The sequence below is a fragment of the Lepidochelys olivacea genome, assembly GCF_965140295.1.
Source record: "Lepidochelys olivacea isolate rLepOli2 genome assembly, chromosome: 2".
NCBI classification, from domain to species: Eukaryota; Metazoa; Chordata; order Testudines; family Cheloniidae; genus Lepidochelys; species Lepidochelys olivacea.
In genome coordinates this window covers 41,892,800-41,912,682 of record NC_140412.1, presented here as the reverse complement: position 1 = coordinate 41,912,682, position 19,883 = coordinate 41,892,800, and the positions used below count along the sequence as shown (strand labels likewise).

The 19,883-nt window shown below is 41.7% G+C and overlaps 1 protein-coding gene across 2 annotated transcripts in view; it reads left to right on the top strand.

Moving 5' to 3' along the window:
• Positions 1-359: 359 nt before the first annotated feature.
• Positions 360-19,883, top strand: part of MTDH (metadherin) — a 50,151-nt gene continuing 30,627 nt past the window's right edge. The window contains exons 1-2 of one of the 2 annotated variants that reach the window (XM_084619964.1): positions 360-927; positions 10,921-11,025. In XM_084619964.1, coding sequence (XP_084476090.1) covers positions 523-927; positions 10,921-11,025 — 510 coding nt within the window. In that variant the 5' untranslated portion in view covers positions 360-522. The remainder of the gene's footprint in view (positions 928-10,920; positions 11,026-19,883) is intronic. The other variant, XM_084619963.1, reaches the window with a different exon arrangement.

The following is a 19,883-nucleotide window of genomic DNA, read 5'->3' as shown; positions in this document are numbered from 1 at the left end:
GGCTCGCGCTCCCTAGTAGCATGGGGCAGACGGCAGCCAGAGCTCTCCGTGCCACGTGGAGCTGGTGATTCGCTCCGCCCCGTTGGGGGGGGGGGGGTAGATTGACAGCTCTAGGGAGGGAGCGGCTGGAGCCCTGGCGACGGGGACGGGGAGAGAGTAACAGCGCACGCGCCCGTAACTCCCCTCTAGGCCAGACCTGAGGAGGGTGCACGCGCCACTTCCCCGCCCCTACGTCACCCTGCGCCCCGCGTGCGGCGGGACGTTGCGCGGCCGCCGTCCGCCGACGTTCAGCGGAGCCTGAGAGGTGACGTTGCACTCGAGCCGGGGGCGGGGATAGAGCGAGACGCCGCGGAGCTGAGCGGGCCGCTCCCAGCGACTCCGTCCTGCCCTCAGCCGCAGCGGGCGGCCCGGCTGCGGGTCCCGGCTCTGCCCGTGCGGGCCCGGCAGCGGGAGATGCGCTCGGCTTGAGCGCCCCCCCCCCCCCCCGCGCTCGGTTTCGGCCCCTCCGGGGTGGGAGCAGCGATGGCTGCGCGGAGCTGGCAGGAGGCGCTGGCCCAGCAGGCCGAGGAGGTGTCGGCCCGGGTGCGGGACGCGCTGTCGGTCGGGCTGGGCCTGCTGCGCACAGAGCTGGGTCTGGAGCTGGGCCTCGAGCCGCAGGGCCTCCCGAGCTGGCTCGTGCTGCTCGCCACGGCCGCCCTGGGGCTGCTGCTGCTGCTGGGGCTGCTCTGGGCCGTGGTTTGCGCAACGGGCTCCCGCAGGAAGCAGCCGCGGAGCCTGGCTGGCCGGGAAGAAGACGACGAGGCGGCAGCCCTGGGCCTGACAGGCGGCGGCGTCCCCAACAAGGCGGCTCCGGCCGCGCTGCTGCTGAAGGCTGAGGAGCAGAAGAAACGGAACAAGAAGAGACTTGTGGAGAAAGGAGCGGCCAGGGTGAGCGAAGGGGTGGAGGGGGGAGAGGTCTTACTGACGGGGAAGGGGGCCCCGTGAGGGGGCTCACTGACGCGGGGGGGCCGCTGGCTTCACAGTGGCATTTGGAGGTGGAAAGAAGCATGATCCGTAATTTGAGCAATGTGTTTCAGATTAAAGTAAAACTGCCACAACATTTTTGTTTTAGATGTTTTGTTTATATCGAGAGTTTGAAAAACTTACCATCGTGCTGCAAGGTGGACGCTGGTGTGAGAGGGGGATGCTGGTGAAGTCCAGGGGCAAGTAGTCCTAGTGCTGTAGGTTTGCTAAGTAGCTGCAGGGTGAAACGGATTTGGTATTTGCATGTTTCTTTGGATTATGAATAGCTCATGTGAGAGTGCCGATTTCTTGTCAATTGCTTTGCTACTTGGAAAGCTTTGAGTAGCAGTAAATGCATTGAAGCTTTTTGCAGGGAGATGGGACAGCATTCGTTCATCTTTAGGAATCTTTTTAAGAAACCCTGAGGTCTTGAGATTTAATTACCTTTTAATTTAATAAAGCTTTAACTCTACAGAAGTTAAAGGTTTACCCCTCTTCACTCAACAAGCTTAGGTTTTTTTAAGTTTATTACAGAGTCCAGACAAGCGAACAAGTACTGTAAACAGTAGCAATAAGCAACAGACTTTGAGATTGAGTTGACAACTCAAAATTTTGCATGTCTCATTGAAAAGATGGAGCAAAATTGATAATCCATAGAGGAACACACTTTAATAATCTAAAAGCGATTTCTAAATGAGGAAAGGAGTACTTGTGGCACCTTAAAGACTAACAAATATATTTGAGCATAAGCTTTTTGTGAGCTACAGCTCACTTCATCGGATGCTGTAGCTCACGAAAGCTTATGCACAAATTTGTTAGTCTCTAAGATGCCACAAGTACTCCTTTTCTTTTTGCAAATACAGACTAACACGGCTGCTACTCTGAAACCTGTCATTATGCAAAGCACTGAATTTAGCCGTATGGAGTGGAAATCTATCAACTTCTTGAAAACATCGGATGCATTCTGTACTTAGAGTACAAAAGGAGTACTTAGAGACTAACAAATTTGTGCATAAGCTTTCGTGAGCTACAGCATCCGATGAAGTAAGCTGTAGCTCACGAAAGCTTATGCTCAAATAAATTTGTTAGTCTCTCTAAGGTGCCATGAGTACTCCTTTTTCTTTTTTCTAAATGAGGGAGACTTGGTGGGTGTGATAAGTGCACTAAGGATAATCTCAAGTAAGTAAAGCTGTTTCTTAAGAAACCACTTTAAAATTCCATTGCATTTTTTCAGTCTTTAAATATCACAGTGTGTAGGTAACTGTCTGTTTTTGATATCGTAGCATAGCTGTAGCCATGTCCATCCCAGGATATTAGTGACAAAGAGGGTGAGGTAATATCTTTTATTGGACCAACTTCTGTTGGCAAGAAAGACAAGTTTTCAAGTCACACACAGTTCTTCAGGTCTGGGAAAGGTACTCAGAGTTTCACAGGTAAATGCAAGGTAGAACAGATTGTTTGGTATAAATAGGTAGCTCATATTCTAAAGCACCGTTCAAGGTTGAGTGGCCAGTTAACATCTCAGTCATAGGACAAAAAGATGGGGTTAGTGGGTTACAGATTGTTGTAATAAACCATTAATCCAGTGTGTCTGTTCAATCCACGATTTTTAGTGTCTAGCAGAGTTATGAATTTAAGCTCCCATGCTTGTCTTGTGAAAGTATTGTGCAGATTTCCCTTGAGGATGGGGACTGATAAGTCAAACATAGTGATTTGATTTTTGTCTTGTCATTTTCCTGTGCAAGTTCATTTGAGAGCATAATGATTATCTGGATTCACCCATGTAATTGTTGGGGCATTTAGTGCACTGGATGAGGTATACAACATGTTGTGATAGGCATGTGTAGAATCCATGGATCTTGAAAGGTGTGTTGATCATTGTAGCAGTGGAGATAGGTCTTCTGGTGTTGCTTTGAGTTGGTGTGTCCTGGTTTCTGGAGAGTTTGCTTCTGATGATGGTGGGGGTGCGGGATTGTCTGAAAGCCAAAAGTGGGGGTTCAGGAAAGATTTCTTTCAGGATGCGGTCCCCATTAAGTTTGGGTTGTAGTTTGATGATACACCACATGGGTTCTATTTTGAGGTGGTAGGTAACTACTAGGGGTGTGTGGTTGGAGGAGGTTTTATTTCTGTATTGAAGCAAGTTCTCTTGGGGTATTGGGGTGGTGTGTTCCTTGAAGCGATCTACTTCTCTGGTGGAGCGTCCTTGTTTCGTGAAGGCAGTTTTAAGTGACATCTTTCCCAGACCTGAAGAAGAGCTCTCTGGGGCTTGAAAGCTTCTCTCTCCATCAGAAGTTAGTCCAATAAAAGATATTACCTCATCCACCTTGTTTTTGATATTGCTTGCTTTGCTGTACTTTCAGCTAGTGAGCAAACTAATCTCATGCATCAAGTTACTGCACACCCTTCTAAAGCTCTTCCTTTCTTGTCAGAGGTTTGGGTTCTGGACTGGTTGGTCTGTAGCTTTCTGCTTTGGCTAAATAGTTTTAATACTGTTTTTGCTGATATAGGATGGAAGAAAGTGGAGTAGATGTCATTTGACCTGTTATAAACTTGCCTTTCAGTTGCCTCTCATAAGATCTAAATAAATGAGAGTTTAACTGATCTGCAAAGTGGAAAGAAACTGGGCTTATACCTTTTTCTGGTTCTTTGCTTTGTGAAGAAGAATGGCTAAGTGGGTATTCCTCCTTTTTTTATAATTGGAAATTAAAGTCTTCACTCCTGGAAAACTCTATGGTGACCAAGAACCAGTGAAATTATTACCTTTTAAGAATCCATAGAGTGAAAGCTGAGAAACTGGAAGGGGAGGGTATTTTATTCAGACTGTTTAAAACTTTGATTAATTACCATTTTAGAGAGCGGGTATATTTGTTAAAGATTCAAAATCCTGCTTATTCAGTGAAGGCACACACATCTGAGTCCTCCAGGATGTTCCCCATAGAATCAGGAAAGAATAGACGTAGCATTCTTTATATATCTAAGAAAAAGAAAAGCAAAAATAATTAACAGACGTTTGAGGCCTTCTTCATCAAGAAACAAAAGGGACCAAGCCCACTTACTAACTTAAACACACATCCTTCCACCAAAGTACTTGAGTTTTTAATAAGTGTATTGTTGTCTTTAAAAATTACTTCTATTATTTTTAATTCCCGATGAACACAAATCTTTTGTAAAAGAAAATACACATACTGAATCCATAAATATATACACACACAATGATGCATGTAATTAACTATGCTGTTCTTTATTATGCATCTAATCCAGTTAACCCTATTTCTCATGAAAAAAAATTATCAGGCTCTGTCCCAGTAGTTTGTTAATCCTTCCAGTGTTGTCAAATTTTAAATAAGGTTAAATATTTTAAGCTGTAGTATCATTTTAAAAATAAACTGATCAAAATGTGAATACAATGCTATGTGGACGTATGTTTGTATGAGATGAAAACTACCAATGTCTAGTTAAAAATAAATATATAAAATTTAATATTCTATTTAATTACTGAGCTTTCACTGTGGCAGGTAACCTACAACTTTCATGTATTACTGCATGCAGGGCTTGAAAAATTTACCTGACGCTTACCACCCGTACGTAAAGAACACCACTACGGCTATACTCATTGCAACTTAAAGGAATAAAACAGTTGTGTACTGCTTGCCAGTATGCTAGTCAAATAATATCCAATCTAAAGTTTCTAATATAAATTAATGTTAGTTAGTCAAATAGCCAAAACTATTTAGTGATTATATTTGATTATGACAGTAGTAATCTCCAGTAATACCTTTGCAACTAGTCAGAGGACCAAACTTACTAGCCATAGATTGATTCAAAAGATGGGGATAGCTCACTGTTTGGAGTCAACATCCAGTGGAGAAGTCAATCTCCGCCTCTGCCAGGTGCTTGAAAGAGGAGTCTATAGGGATTATTACCAAGGTGTGCTGTCCCTAGGTCTTGCTTGTGAGGGCTCCATCTTTTGTCTCCTCTGCTTACCAGATGAGTAATAATCGTGAAGCACATGCCTTCTCTTGCTGCTGGCAGGGAGCACAAGCATTCTCTTTATCTCCTCTTAAGACTTATTTTTTTTCACCTCCAATCCCAGAGCCTCCTGGCTCCTACAAGGTTCAGTGGGGTTCTTTGCTAACACTGCTCTGCTTTCTAGCTGGTGCAAGGGGAGTGTTACTCACTTTCCCATAGCCTTCAATTTTAAACTCTTTTCTCCAGTGGACAAACCTGGGCTAATAACTGACTTTTTCAGTTCACAGGCAGTTTTGAAAAAAAAAATTCAGTTTGAATCAAATGCAAAAAAATTTCAGAAAATTGAAAAAGAAAAAAAAAATTCAGGCCAAATGAAACCCATTCTGTTCAACCCAAAAGGGATTTTTTAATTCTTTTTAAAAGGTTAGATTCACAAATCAGCTGGAGGATGAGGAATTAGTAGTAGTGTCACCTTCATCAGTGCCCAGTGATTAAGGCACTCGCCTGTGATGTGGAATTCCCCCTCTGTCTGATGTTGAACACAAATCTCCCCCATCTCAGGAGAGTGCCCAAACTACTGGGCTGTGGAATATATTGGTGTGGGTCTCTGTTCCTCCTCCAGAAGCAATTCCACTTTGTATAAATAATTAGTCATTGGAGCAGGGACTTCAGCTTGTCTCCCCCACATCCTAGGTCACCAGGTGATAATCATTCATGGTGGTACTTCATAGGCATTTATAATGACTATTCACTGTTAACCCTTTTTAAAGTTTAATTATTTATACATTGTAGAATAGTTTCAACAGGATGAATTGATAGAGACCACCACACCAGAGTATACCATAGTCCTGTGGTTTGACCATGTACCAACCCTAGGTGGATGGATGAGTTTGTTTAGCTAAGTATACAAAACAATGCTGCATGTTCTGCTTGTGGGAAGGTTCTAGATGTGTCATGGGCCTGGTGCAGAGGGGAGGCCTTGGGGGAGAGTGGGGATATTCGGATAATGAGCTTGTCCCACAGCAGTGGCTACTGTCCCCTGCAGGACTAAGCCTACGGCCATGTCTACATTACCACCAATGTCGGCAAAACTTACGTTGTTCTAGAGACGTCATAAATATAAAAGGAAGGGTAAACACCTTTTAAATCCCTCCTGGCCAGAGGAAAAACCCTTTCACCTGTAAAGGGTTAAGAAGCTAGGATACCTTGGGGAAGTTTTAACCTAAGCTGATAAAAATAAGCTTAGGGGGTTTTTCATGCAGGTCCCCACATTTGTACCCTAGAGTTCAGAGTGGGGAAGGAACCTTGACATGGCGAAAGGGTTTTTCCTCTGGCCAGGAGGGATTTAAAGATGTTTACCCTTCCCTTTATAATTATGACATGGGGTATGAAAAAAAACACGCCTCTGAGTGACATAAATTTCGCTGGCATAAGCGCTCATTTGCATGACACTGTCAATGGGAGAGCTTCTCCCGCCATCATAGCTACTGCTACTCGTTGAGGTGGTTTTATTATATTGACGGTAGGGATGTAAACTCTTAAACAGTTAACGGTAAGACTAACGCTTACTGGTTAACCCCCTGCCCCGGGCTGGTCAGAGCAGGCCTCAGAGCAGCTTCTCCCCGCAGCGACGCGGCTGTCTCGCCGCAGCTGCTGGTGGTTGGTGTCCCCTTGGGAGGCTGAGGATGATGCTGGTCTCTGGCGTTTGCTCCCCCTTGAATTTGGATCCTGGGTGGGACTCAAAAAAAGACAATGCAGTTGATGGGTTGCCTTTAGTTTAAAAACAATAATAGGGAACCACATTTCTATGCTATGGAAAGTGTCATGGGTTCTGTGTAAGAATACTGTAACATAGCAGATTTTGATACTTTTTACTATTTAAATAAAGGATCAAATGGAGTAATCTTTCATAAGTGAGGTTGGATCAACTCCTAGTCTTGTTCTAAAACAATCAATTTGAGACTTGGAAAAGGTTCTACAATTTGAAAACTTAATTGTTATGATACAGGGCTGAGTTTGAGTTTTAGTAGTGACTATCTCAGAACTGAAAATAATTTAAAAAAAATTGTTTTCAGGATGTATTTAAATGTGAAAAATTACAACTATTTTTAAAGATAATTTGGATCCAGAATTCCACCTCTCCATTTGCAGTTAAGGCTGTACACTTCTAGTAACATTTTTTCAGAATTTTTGTTTAAATCCTGAAGTTCCCTAAAATTGTTCAGCTGACCGTCGAAAATTGAGAGGAAGAGGAAGGCAGGATAGCATAGTCTTTAAGCCACCATAAGGCAGAATAGCACTTTTCACTCATGTCACTTCAGGTCCCACAAAAAATGCACACTCAACAGTTGGCACCATGTCCTGTGTGCAGACAGTGTGTGTTCACTCTTGGGCATTAAATCAGTTACAATGGACAGCAGTTCTATATTTTTGGCTTTCCAAATAGACGATGCATAACGAATGAAAATCTGAAGAGTATGTATCTGCTAAGTCAAGTCACTGAAGAGGCAGGTCTACACTTAAACAGCTACAACAGTGCAGCAGCAGCGCTTTAGTGAGGATGCTACTATACTGATGGGAGAACTCTCATCAGCATGGTTAATCCACCTCCACAAGAGGCAGTAGTTTTGTCAATGGGAGAAGCTCTCCCATCAACATAGCTCTGTTCACACTAGTGGTTAGGACTGTATAACTGTCGATCAGAAGTGTGGATTTTCACAACCTGAATGACGCAGTTATATCAATGTAAGTTTGTAGTGCAGACCTGGCCTTAGAATAGTTATGAAGGCAGCGTAACGGCTAGATATACTAAGTGCTAATAAGTAGCAGTTCTTCCATCTATCAAATGTTTCTTGTTGAATCTGTCAGTGGGTATTAAAGTAATATACCATTTAACATACAGTTTGACCTATTCTAAAATTAAATGCAACAACTTTAGTTCTAGTGCTTGAGATTAATATTAAACATGATTTTTAATTCTTAATTAAAATTGTATCCTGTAGAAGAAAATATAAATTCAGTCAAGAATATATTTGGTACTATCAAATAAAAATGAAGATGCAGCTCCTATCCCATGGAGAAAAGGAGTACTTGTGGCACCTTAGAGACTTATTTAGTCTCTAAGTGCCACAAGTACTCCTTTTCTTTTTGCGAATACAGGCTAGCACGGCTGCTACTCTGAACCTATCCCATGGAGATGAGTTTAAATAAGATGCCATGCAGACTAAACACATCATAGAAACGTAACTTAAATGATATATAGGCAGGCGATGAAATCTTCATAAGAATGGCCCTATTGGGTTAGACCAATGGTTCATCTAGCCCAGTATCTTGTCTGCCGACAGTTGCCAATGCCAGATGCTTCAAAGAGAATGAAAAGACCAGGGCAATCATCAAATGATCTATCCCCTGTTGTCCAGTCCCAGCATCAAGCAGTCAAAGGCTTAGGGACACCCAGAGCATGGGGTTGTGTTCCTGACCATCTTGGCTAATAGCCATTGATGGACCTGTCCTCCATGAACTTACCTCATTTTTTTTTAATTGTTATAGTTTTGGCCTTCACAACATCCCCTGGCAACTAGTTCCACAAGTTGACTGTTGCATGAACTTCCTTTTGTTTGTTTTAAACCTTCATGCCCCTTTTTTCTCTCTGTGCTCTATAGGTGGGAGAAGGAGGTTGATGTAGGCTAATAATTATAATAAGTCTCTGGGTCTAAGTGGAAGCAAGAATGTCCTTTATTACTACTTTGTACTAATACAGCACTTAGGAATAACAGTCTGACTGAAGACTGTCAGAAGAGTGGGGGAAAAAGGTAAGGGGTACTGCAGAAATGTTTTAAATAAAAGTGCAGAGGTCTTTATTTCGGAGTGTTTTTTTAAATAATCCAGATTTAAGTGGAGCCTTGCAAATTACAGATTTTTTTCAGTTCACTGGCAGTTCCAAAATAAAAAAAAAAAAAAAAATAGTTCAGGTTGAACTGAATCCAAAAAATTTGAGCACATCAAAAAAGTAGACACACAATTCATTTCAAGTCAAAGAAAACATTTGGGTCAACAAAAACAAAATGGTTGTTTAGTTCTGGGCTTTTTTTCCCACCTGAAAGCAAAATAAATAAGACTAGATTCCCAAACTGGCTGGAAGCAGGAAGTGGTGTCGCCTTATAACCTTTAGCACAGTGGTTAGGGAAATCACTTGTGAACTGGGGTTCATTTCTTCCCTCTGTCTGATGTGGACAAGAAATTTGAATTTGCAGGCGAGTGCTAGCTGTTCGGCCATGAGTTATTCTGGTATAAGTCTCTCTCTTTCTCAAGTTGAAGCTGTTCTGCTTTGCATAAAATACTTGAATAGTCGCCAGGTCAGAATGTGAGATTCCTATAGCCTAGTGATTAGGGTACTTACCTTGGAGGTGGGAGACCCAAGTTCATGAGCCTTTTCCAATGACTATTTAATTATGTATACACAGTGGAGCAACTTCAACAGAAAAGCTTGAGAGAGACCCAGAATATCCCATAGCCTGGTTGCTAGGGCGCTCTCCTGTAAGGTGGGAGATCCAAATTCAAATCCCTTCTCCACATAAATGTGACAAAAACGGTAATTAAAACCCAGGTCTCTCACATCCTAGGTGAGTGCCATAACCAATAGGCCTAAAGTTATATGTGCACCTTCTTCTCCTCTTACCATCTTGTGAATGGTTCATGAGGGGCCCTCCTTCAGAAACATTGGCTGAAATGATTTATTTGAGTCACATTTTGAGAATGGTTTTGGGTTGACCAAAACTGCTTTTTTCAGTGAATAATGTCTTAAAAATTTCACCCAGCTTCAGATTTTTAATAGCGTACATATTCATGTGTGTATGTGTGGTTTATTTTTGTTTTTAATTTAAATAGGTAACCCACTACATTTGCAACTTGTAGTTTTAAGAATTTGGTGTCTGACAAAGTTGATGCTTTGAAAAGTAGTCACTGGTTTGAGGGAAAAACACTTCTCCATTTTCTCTCTCCCCTTCTTCCTCCCTCCCCCAATACATTTGGCAAAACAGAATTGTGGCTTGTGCTCCAGAGGCTTAACTGGAAAATAGTTTGCTGTACTTATGCAATTATTGCATTACAGTGAGATGCTGCAGAGGACACTGCTCCAATTGAGTACTTGTGCAGTTGCTCACATGAACTCTACGTATACTTCTGTGTCTATACATGTGAGAAAACAAATGCACGTGCCCATTCACTTATGTGTATTAAAGTAATTGCTATCAATATACACAATCCTAAACCTCATCAGGAATTTTTTTTTAAAATTGTAATGTTTAGCAAAACTTATTTGGAATCCAAGCTACAGTTGTTTAGATCAGACCTAAAGTTCCTGAAAGTTTTACAGATGCACATTTTGTTGTCTAGGAGCAATTATATATTATCCCTCGATATAAAGATTGATAAAATACTTCAGGTGTCCACCACTTTTACTTCGTTTGTTTACATTAAAAATAGTAAAGCTGTATAATATTCCACTACATAATTGGTTACAGTGTGGTATAGATATTACTATAAATGTCAAGGCTTTCCTTCACTCTTAATCTGCTTGTTTACAATATGCAAGACAGTTGCTGTTCAACAGACTAGCTGTAGAAACTACTAGTCTGATTTTTATCCAGCTGCATTTAGAATATTTACTAGTTCGTGTACTTGTTTCTTGACTCCATACAGTATATACAACCACAGTAGCAGACTTCAGAAATTTTGAAAATAAGCTTTGAAAATATAAAACTAAATTGCTTTACATTAAAAGGTAATTAAGCTAGCATTTGGGTTCTTTCCCCATAGTGCATAGAACTACAGTTGGCTTCAAAGAAAACCTCTCATACTATCTTTGTAATTATGTAACTTACATTCTGTGGTTTGCTTCACCTGCCCTCTCAGATTTAATCTGATTTAAAATTTTGATTACATATGCAGCCTAATGGACGGCCTGTTCTTGAAGTGTCTGAGGATGAAATAATTCAGACGGCTCGAAGAGAAAATCCAAAGCAGCCACTGGATGCAGAAAAGAAGAACGAGAAGGTTATTTATGGCTTTGAAACTATAGTAAACTACTTGATGAGATTAATTTTTATATATTTGTATTACGTGAAGGTCTCAGCCAGGATTGGATTCCATTCCTATCCAATTTAAATTTTACAAAAATAGTAAGTTTTCCAACTGCTAATTTTTTTTGAAAGACAGCTTTAAAGATGCTAAGATCCCACATCAAGAATTAAATGTTTGCACTTCCTTTTAAAATGAACAAATTTAAAATACTGAATAGCAGCTCTTGTACATGATAACAAGGCCAAATTAGTATTCCATTGTGTGTACTCTCTGTAGGTGCTCAAAAGGTGATCAATGTAATCTTTCAAATAACTTACCATTATTGTATCATCTAACAGCTGAGGGAGTGCTGTTTTAAGGCCAAATCCTACGCTTGCATGTTAAACTGATTTAACGTACCATAAATCACTGAGCAAATATACCCTCAGTTCACCAGACAACTTTTTTATTTATCTGATTAAAATAGGCATATGACCAAAACTGACTTTATCTTGGCTCTTTTGCTCACAACTTTATGTAATTGAAAATACAGGTTACATCTGCTGGTTGAAATTATAATATGTCAAGTAAATTGCCGTGCAGCGATTCTCTGATTTGGAAATGATTGTCACATTGGTTTTGGTTTTAGCTTTAATAAAAGCGTACTCATTCATACAGGGAATTTTTAAAATCTTTCTGTGGTAGACAACAAAGTTACTAGGCTAAAACTGTTCTCATGATACTGTTGGGGATTCATTGTGTACTAGCAGAAGATATATTAAACAGCATAAATGGTTAACTGTAACTATTACTGAAAAGTTGTTGAACATAGGAAACTATTTGATTAAAAAAAAACAAATATCTGGTCCTGATTAATTTCCCAGCTATTAATGGTTTTATAGCTAATTGAGTAAATAAGTTATTGGAAACTCTTGTAGTATTAGTTAATTCTGCATTTGAATTACAAGAAATGTTCCAATGTTAAATGGAAGCCTGAATTCTAAAGTGTATCATAGGTGTTTGTATTTGGAAGTAAAGATAACGTTCTTTTTTTAAGCGAAGAAACAAACGTGTTTATCTCGCTCATTTTTCTCCTTCCCTCCCTCACAAAACAATACCAAGCCTAAACTGCAGTTCCAAGTAATTCTATGCCACTAAATGGCTGTTTTTATTAGAGTAATGTAGTCCGATCATTTTGGGTAAATACAAGGAGAGAATCTAGTAGGACGCCTTGAAGTAAATCACAAAGTGAAAAGCCTCTTATTTAAATAATTTTAATCAATTTTCCCATTTGTACTTCTCTTACTTTCTGAGAGAGGTGTATTATTACTGGTTAATATAACCATTAAAACATGTTAATTTACAACTAAATAGAGCTTTTACACAAGGTTTGGTACATCTTTTTGCTACCGGGGGGGTATGCTATAACTATATACATTTAATTTAAGCAAATATGCCTCAGTGAAAGGGACTGGAGCTTAGTTTCCTACTCACCTAAGTCTACCGAAAATGAGAAGACAGCCTCCTAAATTACATAGCCCTGGTCCACACTGGGGGGGGTCGACCTAAGATACTCAACTTCAGATTCGCGAATAGCGTAGCGGAAGACTGCGTATCTTAGGTCGACTTACCTGGCGTGAGGACAGCGTCGAGTCAACCGCTTCCACTCCCCCGTCGACTCCGCTTCCGCCTTTCGCAAGCTGGAGTTCCGGAGTCGACAGGGAGCGCATTTGGGGATTGATTTATCGTGTCGAGACGAGACACGATAAATCAATTTCCGATAGATCGATCACTACCCGCCGATCCAGCGGGTAGTGAAGATCTGCCCTTAGGCTGTTCTTCATATTTTTCAGACTAGTAGATCTCATCCCTCCCTCCCTCGTTTTTATTCATAGGCTGGAAGAGAGACAAGTTTTCCTGCTTTTTCAACTCTCAATTGGTTTATCAACTTTGAATGAATTAGTCCAAATGAAGAAAATACTATATTTGTGCCTGCAGAAGAGAGGACCGTGCTGTCAAAAACTGGTTTTGCACATCAACAAATTCTTGTTCCAGGTGCTTAGCTAGTGACTTCCACCAATTCAGTGGTGTGACTTGCTTTTAAACATCATCAAATGTGTACTGCTTGAATGGTTCACCTTCCGGCCCTGAAATGTATTATGGTTGGCATGATTGATGGGTAATTTAGATGCCCATGTCATAGCAGCATCTTCTTCAGCAGTTAGACATCTACTTGGTACTTTGGGTTGAGAATATTAGCAAAACATGAGGTGGAGTAAGTGCTTGATCCATCTGTTTCTTTACTGCTTGCAATTTAATTTTGTTGTTGGGTATTTCTTCACTGCCTCAAAGTTCTTTCCAAATTTCAGCAGCCTCAACAATACAGCAGCAATCTTTCTGCAGTTTGCCAAATAATGTGGAAATAAGTTTCTGTATATTCAGCATATCTTCTACATTTCCCTTTAGTCTGATTAGGACCACTTTGGCTGGTATAGTTCCATTTATTTTGTCACAATTCTCTTTGCAAATTATCAGAATAGACCAGTTCTTAATAAATGGCTCAGAATGGTCAACCACTGAATTCAAGTGCATGTCTTGGGTAGAATTAGTTTGGATCCTTCTTCTCTCTCTAGTGAAACTGAAGCAAAGTGGTTGTTACAGAAGTATTCTGCAATTTCAATGTTTTCCTTTATTCCTGGAGTTGTATTTTAGTCAAATGAGCATTGAATCCATATATTGTAAGTTTTCAGGTTGCCTTTGTTTTCTTCTTCTAGATTTCTTCTCATCTTTGCTACATTTGCAGCTTGTCTGTGAGAAAGGTCTACACTTGAATTTTATTCTATTACATCCAAAATACAAATTTATGACAATCTAAGTTATCATTTACTAGCATAGTAAGAAATGGTAGGCAGTCCTTAAGAATGGTGCAAAAATAAATGTACTAACCAGTTGATCCAGATTGTTCAGACATGTCCATATCCTCTTCAAAGTCATTGCCTTCGAGGAGCATTTGTCATAATGACATTCATTCTTACAACCAGGACTTGCATTTTTTTGTTTCGCAGTTTACATTAGACATGTTTATTTTTTATCCAGAGGTACAGGAATTTCTTGAAAATATTCCCAAATAGGGTCCTTTTTACGACCTGCAGCCATGGCAGTTTTTCCCTTCCAATTCTCAGGTCTTGAAATCAACACTAGCGGCTGCAGTCAGAAAAATGTCCTTCGTTCTTTTCACAGTGTCTTGCTTTGACACCAGTGTTGCTCCTTTCTGGTCGAACACTCAACTCCTCCTTTGTTACATAACTCCACTTCCACCCCCTATCTCTATTTCCAGGAAAACACAAGAACTAACAGCAATCCATGACTTCTGCTCATGTAACTCACATGCCTTTTGCATTGTAGTATTTTATTTAAAGAAAGTGGGAGGCAGTTGAGAAATTAATGGATTTCTGTTGGTATATATCTCTGTATACACCTGCAAGGAAACGGAACAAGGCCATTTAGTTGAAGTGTCCAGAACCGTCCAGAAACAAGGGCTGGTAGTTCCTGTGCAGATTAGTGCTTTTCTGTAAGCTGGAGAGCAAGTTTCCAAGGTGGCTGGAGTCACAAATCATTGTAATTTGAGAGCTGAGCCAATCAGAGCTCAGGTAAGGAGAAGCTATAAATAGGACTATGGGGCCACCCAGATGAGCTCAGTAGATGATCATGATGAGATATGTGATGGTGTCTCCTGGAGTCAGAGGCAGGTCCCATCCCCTGTGATGACTTTGCCAGTCTGTTGCACTCAATACCGCAGCCTCTGGATCCCCTCCCCTACAGGATCAGGCCCTTAATACAGTACATGATCCACTATGCCATATTTATAAAGCTTGACTTCAAAAGTTAGTTTTTCCCCGATCAATTATTTATATAGAAAAGCAGCCTTTAACTCAAAGTTTGATTGAGGCTCATGGATTCAGCACATTTATTATTTAAATGTTTTAAGAGATTGTAATAATTTTAGGCCTTAACATATTTTGTAGCAAATTAATATTTCATTTTAAACAGGTTTATTTTTAAAAAAGAAAGTTATAATTTAAAATCTAAAACAGCTTATTTAAATTAAAAGAAAATACATTTTGAAGTGGATATAAATATGAAGTCTGGGTGTAAATTGGTGCCCTTCAGTGTCCATTAAAAACCGCTCCAAGCCTCTTTTTAAACTTAGTGAGGATAGTTAGACAGGCAGCTATGTTAGTTTTCAGAGTAGCAGCCTTGTTAGTCTGTATCCGCAAAAAGAAAAGGAGGACTTGTGGCACCTCAGAGACTAACAAATTTATTTGAGCATAAGCTTTCTTGAGCTACAGCTCAGAAGTGAACTGTAGCTCAAGAAAGCTTATGCTCAAATAAATTTGTTAGTCTCTGAGGTGCCACAAGTCCTCCTTTTCTTTTTGCAGCTTTGTTAGTCACTCTGGGAAATCACCCTCTTTCCATATGCATTGCATTATTAATAGCTTGAGTGCACTGAGTAGAATCTCCCAAGGCCCTGCGAGAGTGCTCTTTCTTTGTTCGGCTTAGAGAAGTAAACTGAGACTACAAGTTAAGTGTGTGTTCCATATCTAAAAAGACATGGCGTACATCGATTTTTTTTTTTTTTATTTTTTTTTTGTGTTGGTGCGCCTCTTGTGTTTCTGAGATTCTTTGCTGTCTTTCTCTTCAGGGGCCATGAACCTCACTTATTCCTTGAAAATGGTTACAGTTTTCTGCTTCTCATCACTGCTAGCATCTCCAGTATGGTCTTGTACTGAAGATGCATGTGTACTGTCTTCAATTTTGCCACTTCCCTCTTCATTCTTCTTCTCTGCCTTGTTCAATTGCACAAGAGCAAAAAATAAGTGATTCAGCTTAATTTGCCATACATGTCTGCCATTCACTGGAAAGTGACAAACTAGAGCAAATGGAAAACTCCTTAAAACTTCATAGCTAGTTTTATTTGCAAGCTTGGAAAAAATGTATCCTCTTGAATCAGTACTTATGGTGGGGAAGGAAAGCTTATTTTTACATTCTTTATTTTCCTCTGTATAGAGGCCCACACATCTGCTTGATTTTTAAGGTTTTTTTGCTAATCTGCCAAGTTCTTAATGTATAGTTCAGCTGATGGTAGAGCCAAGATTGGCAGCCTTCTGTGCACAGAAGGTGATCATTTAGAATGAATAAAACCTGTATTTTGTACAGTCATGCACCTCCTGACTGTTTTAGTCAGTGATATAATTGAGATGGTGACTGATGTTAGAAACCTTGACTGAGCTTGGCAGGTGTGGAAAAAGTAGATGTGTACCATGTTCCAGTAATTGATATTAGGAAAGCAAAGATGATAAACTTCTGATTTATTTATTAAATACTTGTGTACAGCAACATAAATTCCCTATTTGTAAGGCTCTATAAAAACATTTAATGTGACTTTTTCATAGAAAAGCTGGATGTAAAATTTGGATTTCTAATACTCTAATCAGTTTTTTTTAATGGAATTGTAGAATTTGTATGCAAGTTCATAGAATCATAAAATATCAGGGTTGGAAGGGACCTCAAGAGGTCATCTAGTCCAGCCCCCTGCTCAAAGCAGGACCAATCCCCAACTAAATCATCCCAGCCAGGGCTTTGTCAAGCCTGACCTTAAAAATATCTAAGGAAGGATATTCCACCACCTCCCTAGGTAATGCATTCCAGTGTTTCACCACCCTCCTAGTGAAAAAGTTTTTCCTAATATCCAACCTGAACCTCCCCCACTGCAACTTGGTGGAGTTCTTGTGACCATGTAGGCCTTTTTATTATTAATGTTTGTCATTTAACTTTTCATGCTGTATTTTGAAGGTCATGGGTCAAGCAGGGGGCAGTTGGGTTTGTGTCCTCTTTCGGAGGTGTGGGGGGATGATGACTGTAGAGACGGAATGGGGGGGACTGTTAAAGCAAAGCAGAAAAAAGCCTTTTTTTAAGTGTTTAAGTCCTTTTTTGCCTGGAAGATTTTGATGTCTAGAGAACTTCTGAAATAATGACCTCACAAGAGCCAGCAGTAGAAGTTGAGCAGTTAAGGGGAATTGGTTTATAGTCTGTTTACTCCCTTTTTTTTTGTTTTTGGAACACCTATTGGTACTCACTAGAACTGGCTAGTCAAAGTTTTTCAAAAGTTTATTTTTTTTGGTTAAAAAAAAATTCCTTTTCAAAGTTGGAAATTTTTGAAAGATCCCCCTTCTGTCAGATGCAACAAGTTGTAACTCTTTTTAACATTAACTACCCTTTTTTATCCTTAGTTATATGCTTTCTTATAAAATAGTAGTTTTTCACTTAAATAGTAGTTTAAGAATATGTACAGTATTCTCAGTTGTGTAGGAACTAGTCCCCTAACCCAGCTGGGTTATTTTTCTCTATACCTAATTTAGTTTATTACGGAAGCAAATGCAAGGAAAAAGAAATGTTTGAAACTTACCCTTGTTCTTTTGTTGGGGGAGGGAAGATATGGAGAGGAGTCAGTAGCCCTCCCATACTCAGTGCTTGGTGGCCAGTTACTGAACAAGTGATCCTTCTGCCTTATAGTTAAGGCTTTGTTTTAGTCAGGGGTATTTTTAGTAAACTTCATGGACAGGTCACGGTCAATAAACAAAACAAAATTCACTTCCCGTGACTTGTCCATGACTTCTACTGTATGCCCTGGACTAAATCTTGGTTGGGGAGCAGCCTGGGCATGTGCGGCCTGGGACCCACACTGGTGCTGTGTGGGTGGTGGCGTGCGGCCCGGGACTCCTGCTAGTGCTGGGTGGGAGGGTGGGGGTTTGCTGGGGCCAACAGGCTACATACCTGGCTCCGTGCCTCCCCGGAAGTGGGGACATCCCCCCTAGCTCAGCTCCTAGACAGAGGCATGGCCAGGCAGCTCTGTGTTTCACAGCTCCCATTGGCCAGGAACCATGGCCAATGAGAGCTGTGGGGGCGGTGCCTTCACACAGAGGCAGTGCGCAGAGCTGCCTGGCCACACCTCCGGCTAGGAGCTGAGCGAGGGGGATGTTGCTGCATCTGAGGAGCCCCCTAGGTAAGCGCTGCCCAGAGCCCGCCTCACCCCGTATTGTGCTCCAACCCCCTCCCACACCCAAACTCCTGCTGCTGCTGGGGGAGGAGGGTGCAGTGGCCCGAGACGGCCGCAGCAGCAGCCAGTGGGCCTGGCATGGGCTGCTTTATCTGCCCCCAGGCCAGGCGCACCAACCACTGAAGAAACCATAGAGGTAACAGAAAGTCACAGAATCTGTGACTTCTGTGACCTCCGTGACAAACTTGCAGCCTTATTTATAGTTAGACTTGGCAGGGCTCTATTTAAATCCACAGATGTCAGTTAATGTCAATTTCAGCTTACACTGAAATGGATGAAAAAAACCCAATCAGTAACAGTTAGTGTGAGTGCAGCTCCCCCCTATTCCCTCACCTAGCGCCTGCAGGGATCAGGTGTCGGCAGCCATGTAGGGAGCCCTGCAGTCACAGGAGTGAGGGAGTAGGGCCATGACAGTGGAGCTACCGAGGGTTCCCTGTATTGCTAGGGACATTGGATCCCTGCCACCCCAAGGTGAGGGGAAGGCTCTGGTGCTAGCAGAGCAGAGACCCGGGCCAAGGCTGCCAGGAGGAGGAGGAGCAGCCTCTGGCTGTGGGGAGGCCACCTTTTTGATCAATGGCTCCTGCCCAGGGATAGAGCCATTCAGCAGCAGGGTGGCCTTCCCCGTGGTAGGGGGTTCATCCTCTTCTTCCTCCACTCTGCTACACCAGAGCCTTCCCCACACCTTGTGCCTGCAGGGATTGGGTGCTTGTGGTCCTGTGGCAGCATAGAGAGCCTTCTGCATGTCTGCTGTCACATCCCTGCTCTCACCAGCTGGGAGTGCAAAGGGTCCCTTCTCTGCTCCACCAGGATTGTAGCTTTTCTTGCACCTTATCTCTGCAGAGATTGGGTGTCACTGATCCTGTGACAATGCAGAGAGCCCTCTACAACCTCACTGTCATGGGAGTGAGGGAGCGGCCATGACAGAAGGGCTGCAGAGGACTCCTTGCATGTCCACAGAGCCAGTGACATCTGGTCCCTGTAGGCCCAAGGTGTGGGGGCAGTTGGAGGGAGCCCTCTGCAGCTCTGCTGTCATGGCCCTGCTCACTCAGTCACTCAGCCAGAAGTGAGAGAGCCATCCCCAGGCAGGAACTGTACAGCAGTGAGGTGATCTCCTCTGTGACCAGGGGCTCATCATCCTCGTTGCAGGCCTGGCTAGGGGTCTGCTCCTCCAGCCAGGACTGCAGCCTCCCTTGCATCTCGCACCCAGGTGTCCTGGGCCTCTCAGCCATGCTGAGAGCCCTTTGTAGCCCCACTGTCAGTGCTGTCCTAATCCTAATACTACCCTCCTTAATTTTCCACAACTGTAAAAATAAAAATTATTAAAAATTAAAAAAATCTATATGGTTGAAATTACAAAAAATAAAAATCTAGTTCAACCAAGCCTATCTATAATTTACTTTCTGGACCCATTACGTCTTTGCTCTGATAACACTGGAAGTTTAGGGCTTCCCTGGTGGAATGCATCAGTTAACTCAAGGTGTTTCTTTGCATAGATTTATATAGTCTGAGGCAAAAAGGGACCATTCAATGATGTAATCTGACTTTTGTATATCGCAGGCCATAAAATTTCATCCAGTTTAAATTATCTGGCTCAACACAGGTATTTAGCTAATGCATGTTCCAGAAAGTCTCAATTGGAAGACTACAAAAGATGAAGAATGTGTTTGCCTTGGTAGTTTGTACAGTGTTTACTCTTGGGGGAATTCTGTGCCACTGTGCAATGCAGAATGTTGCA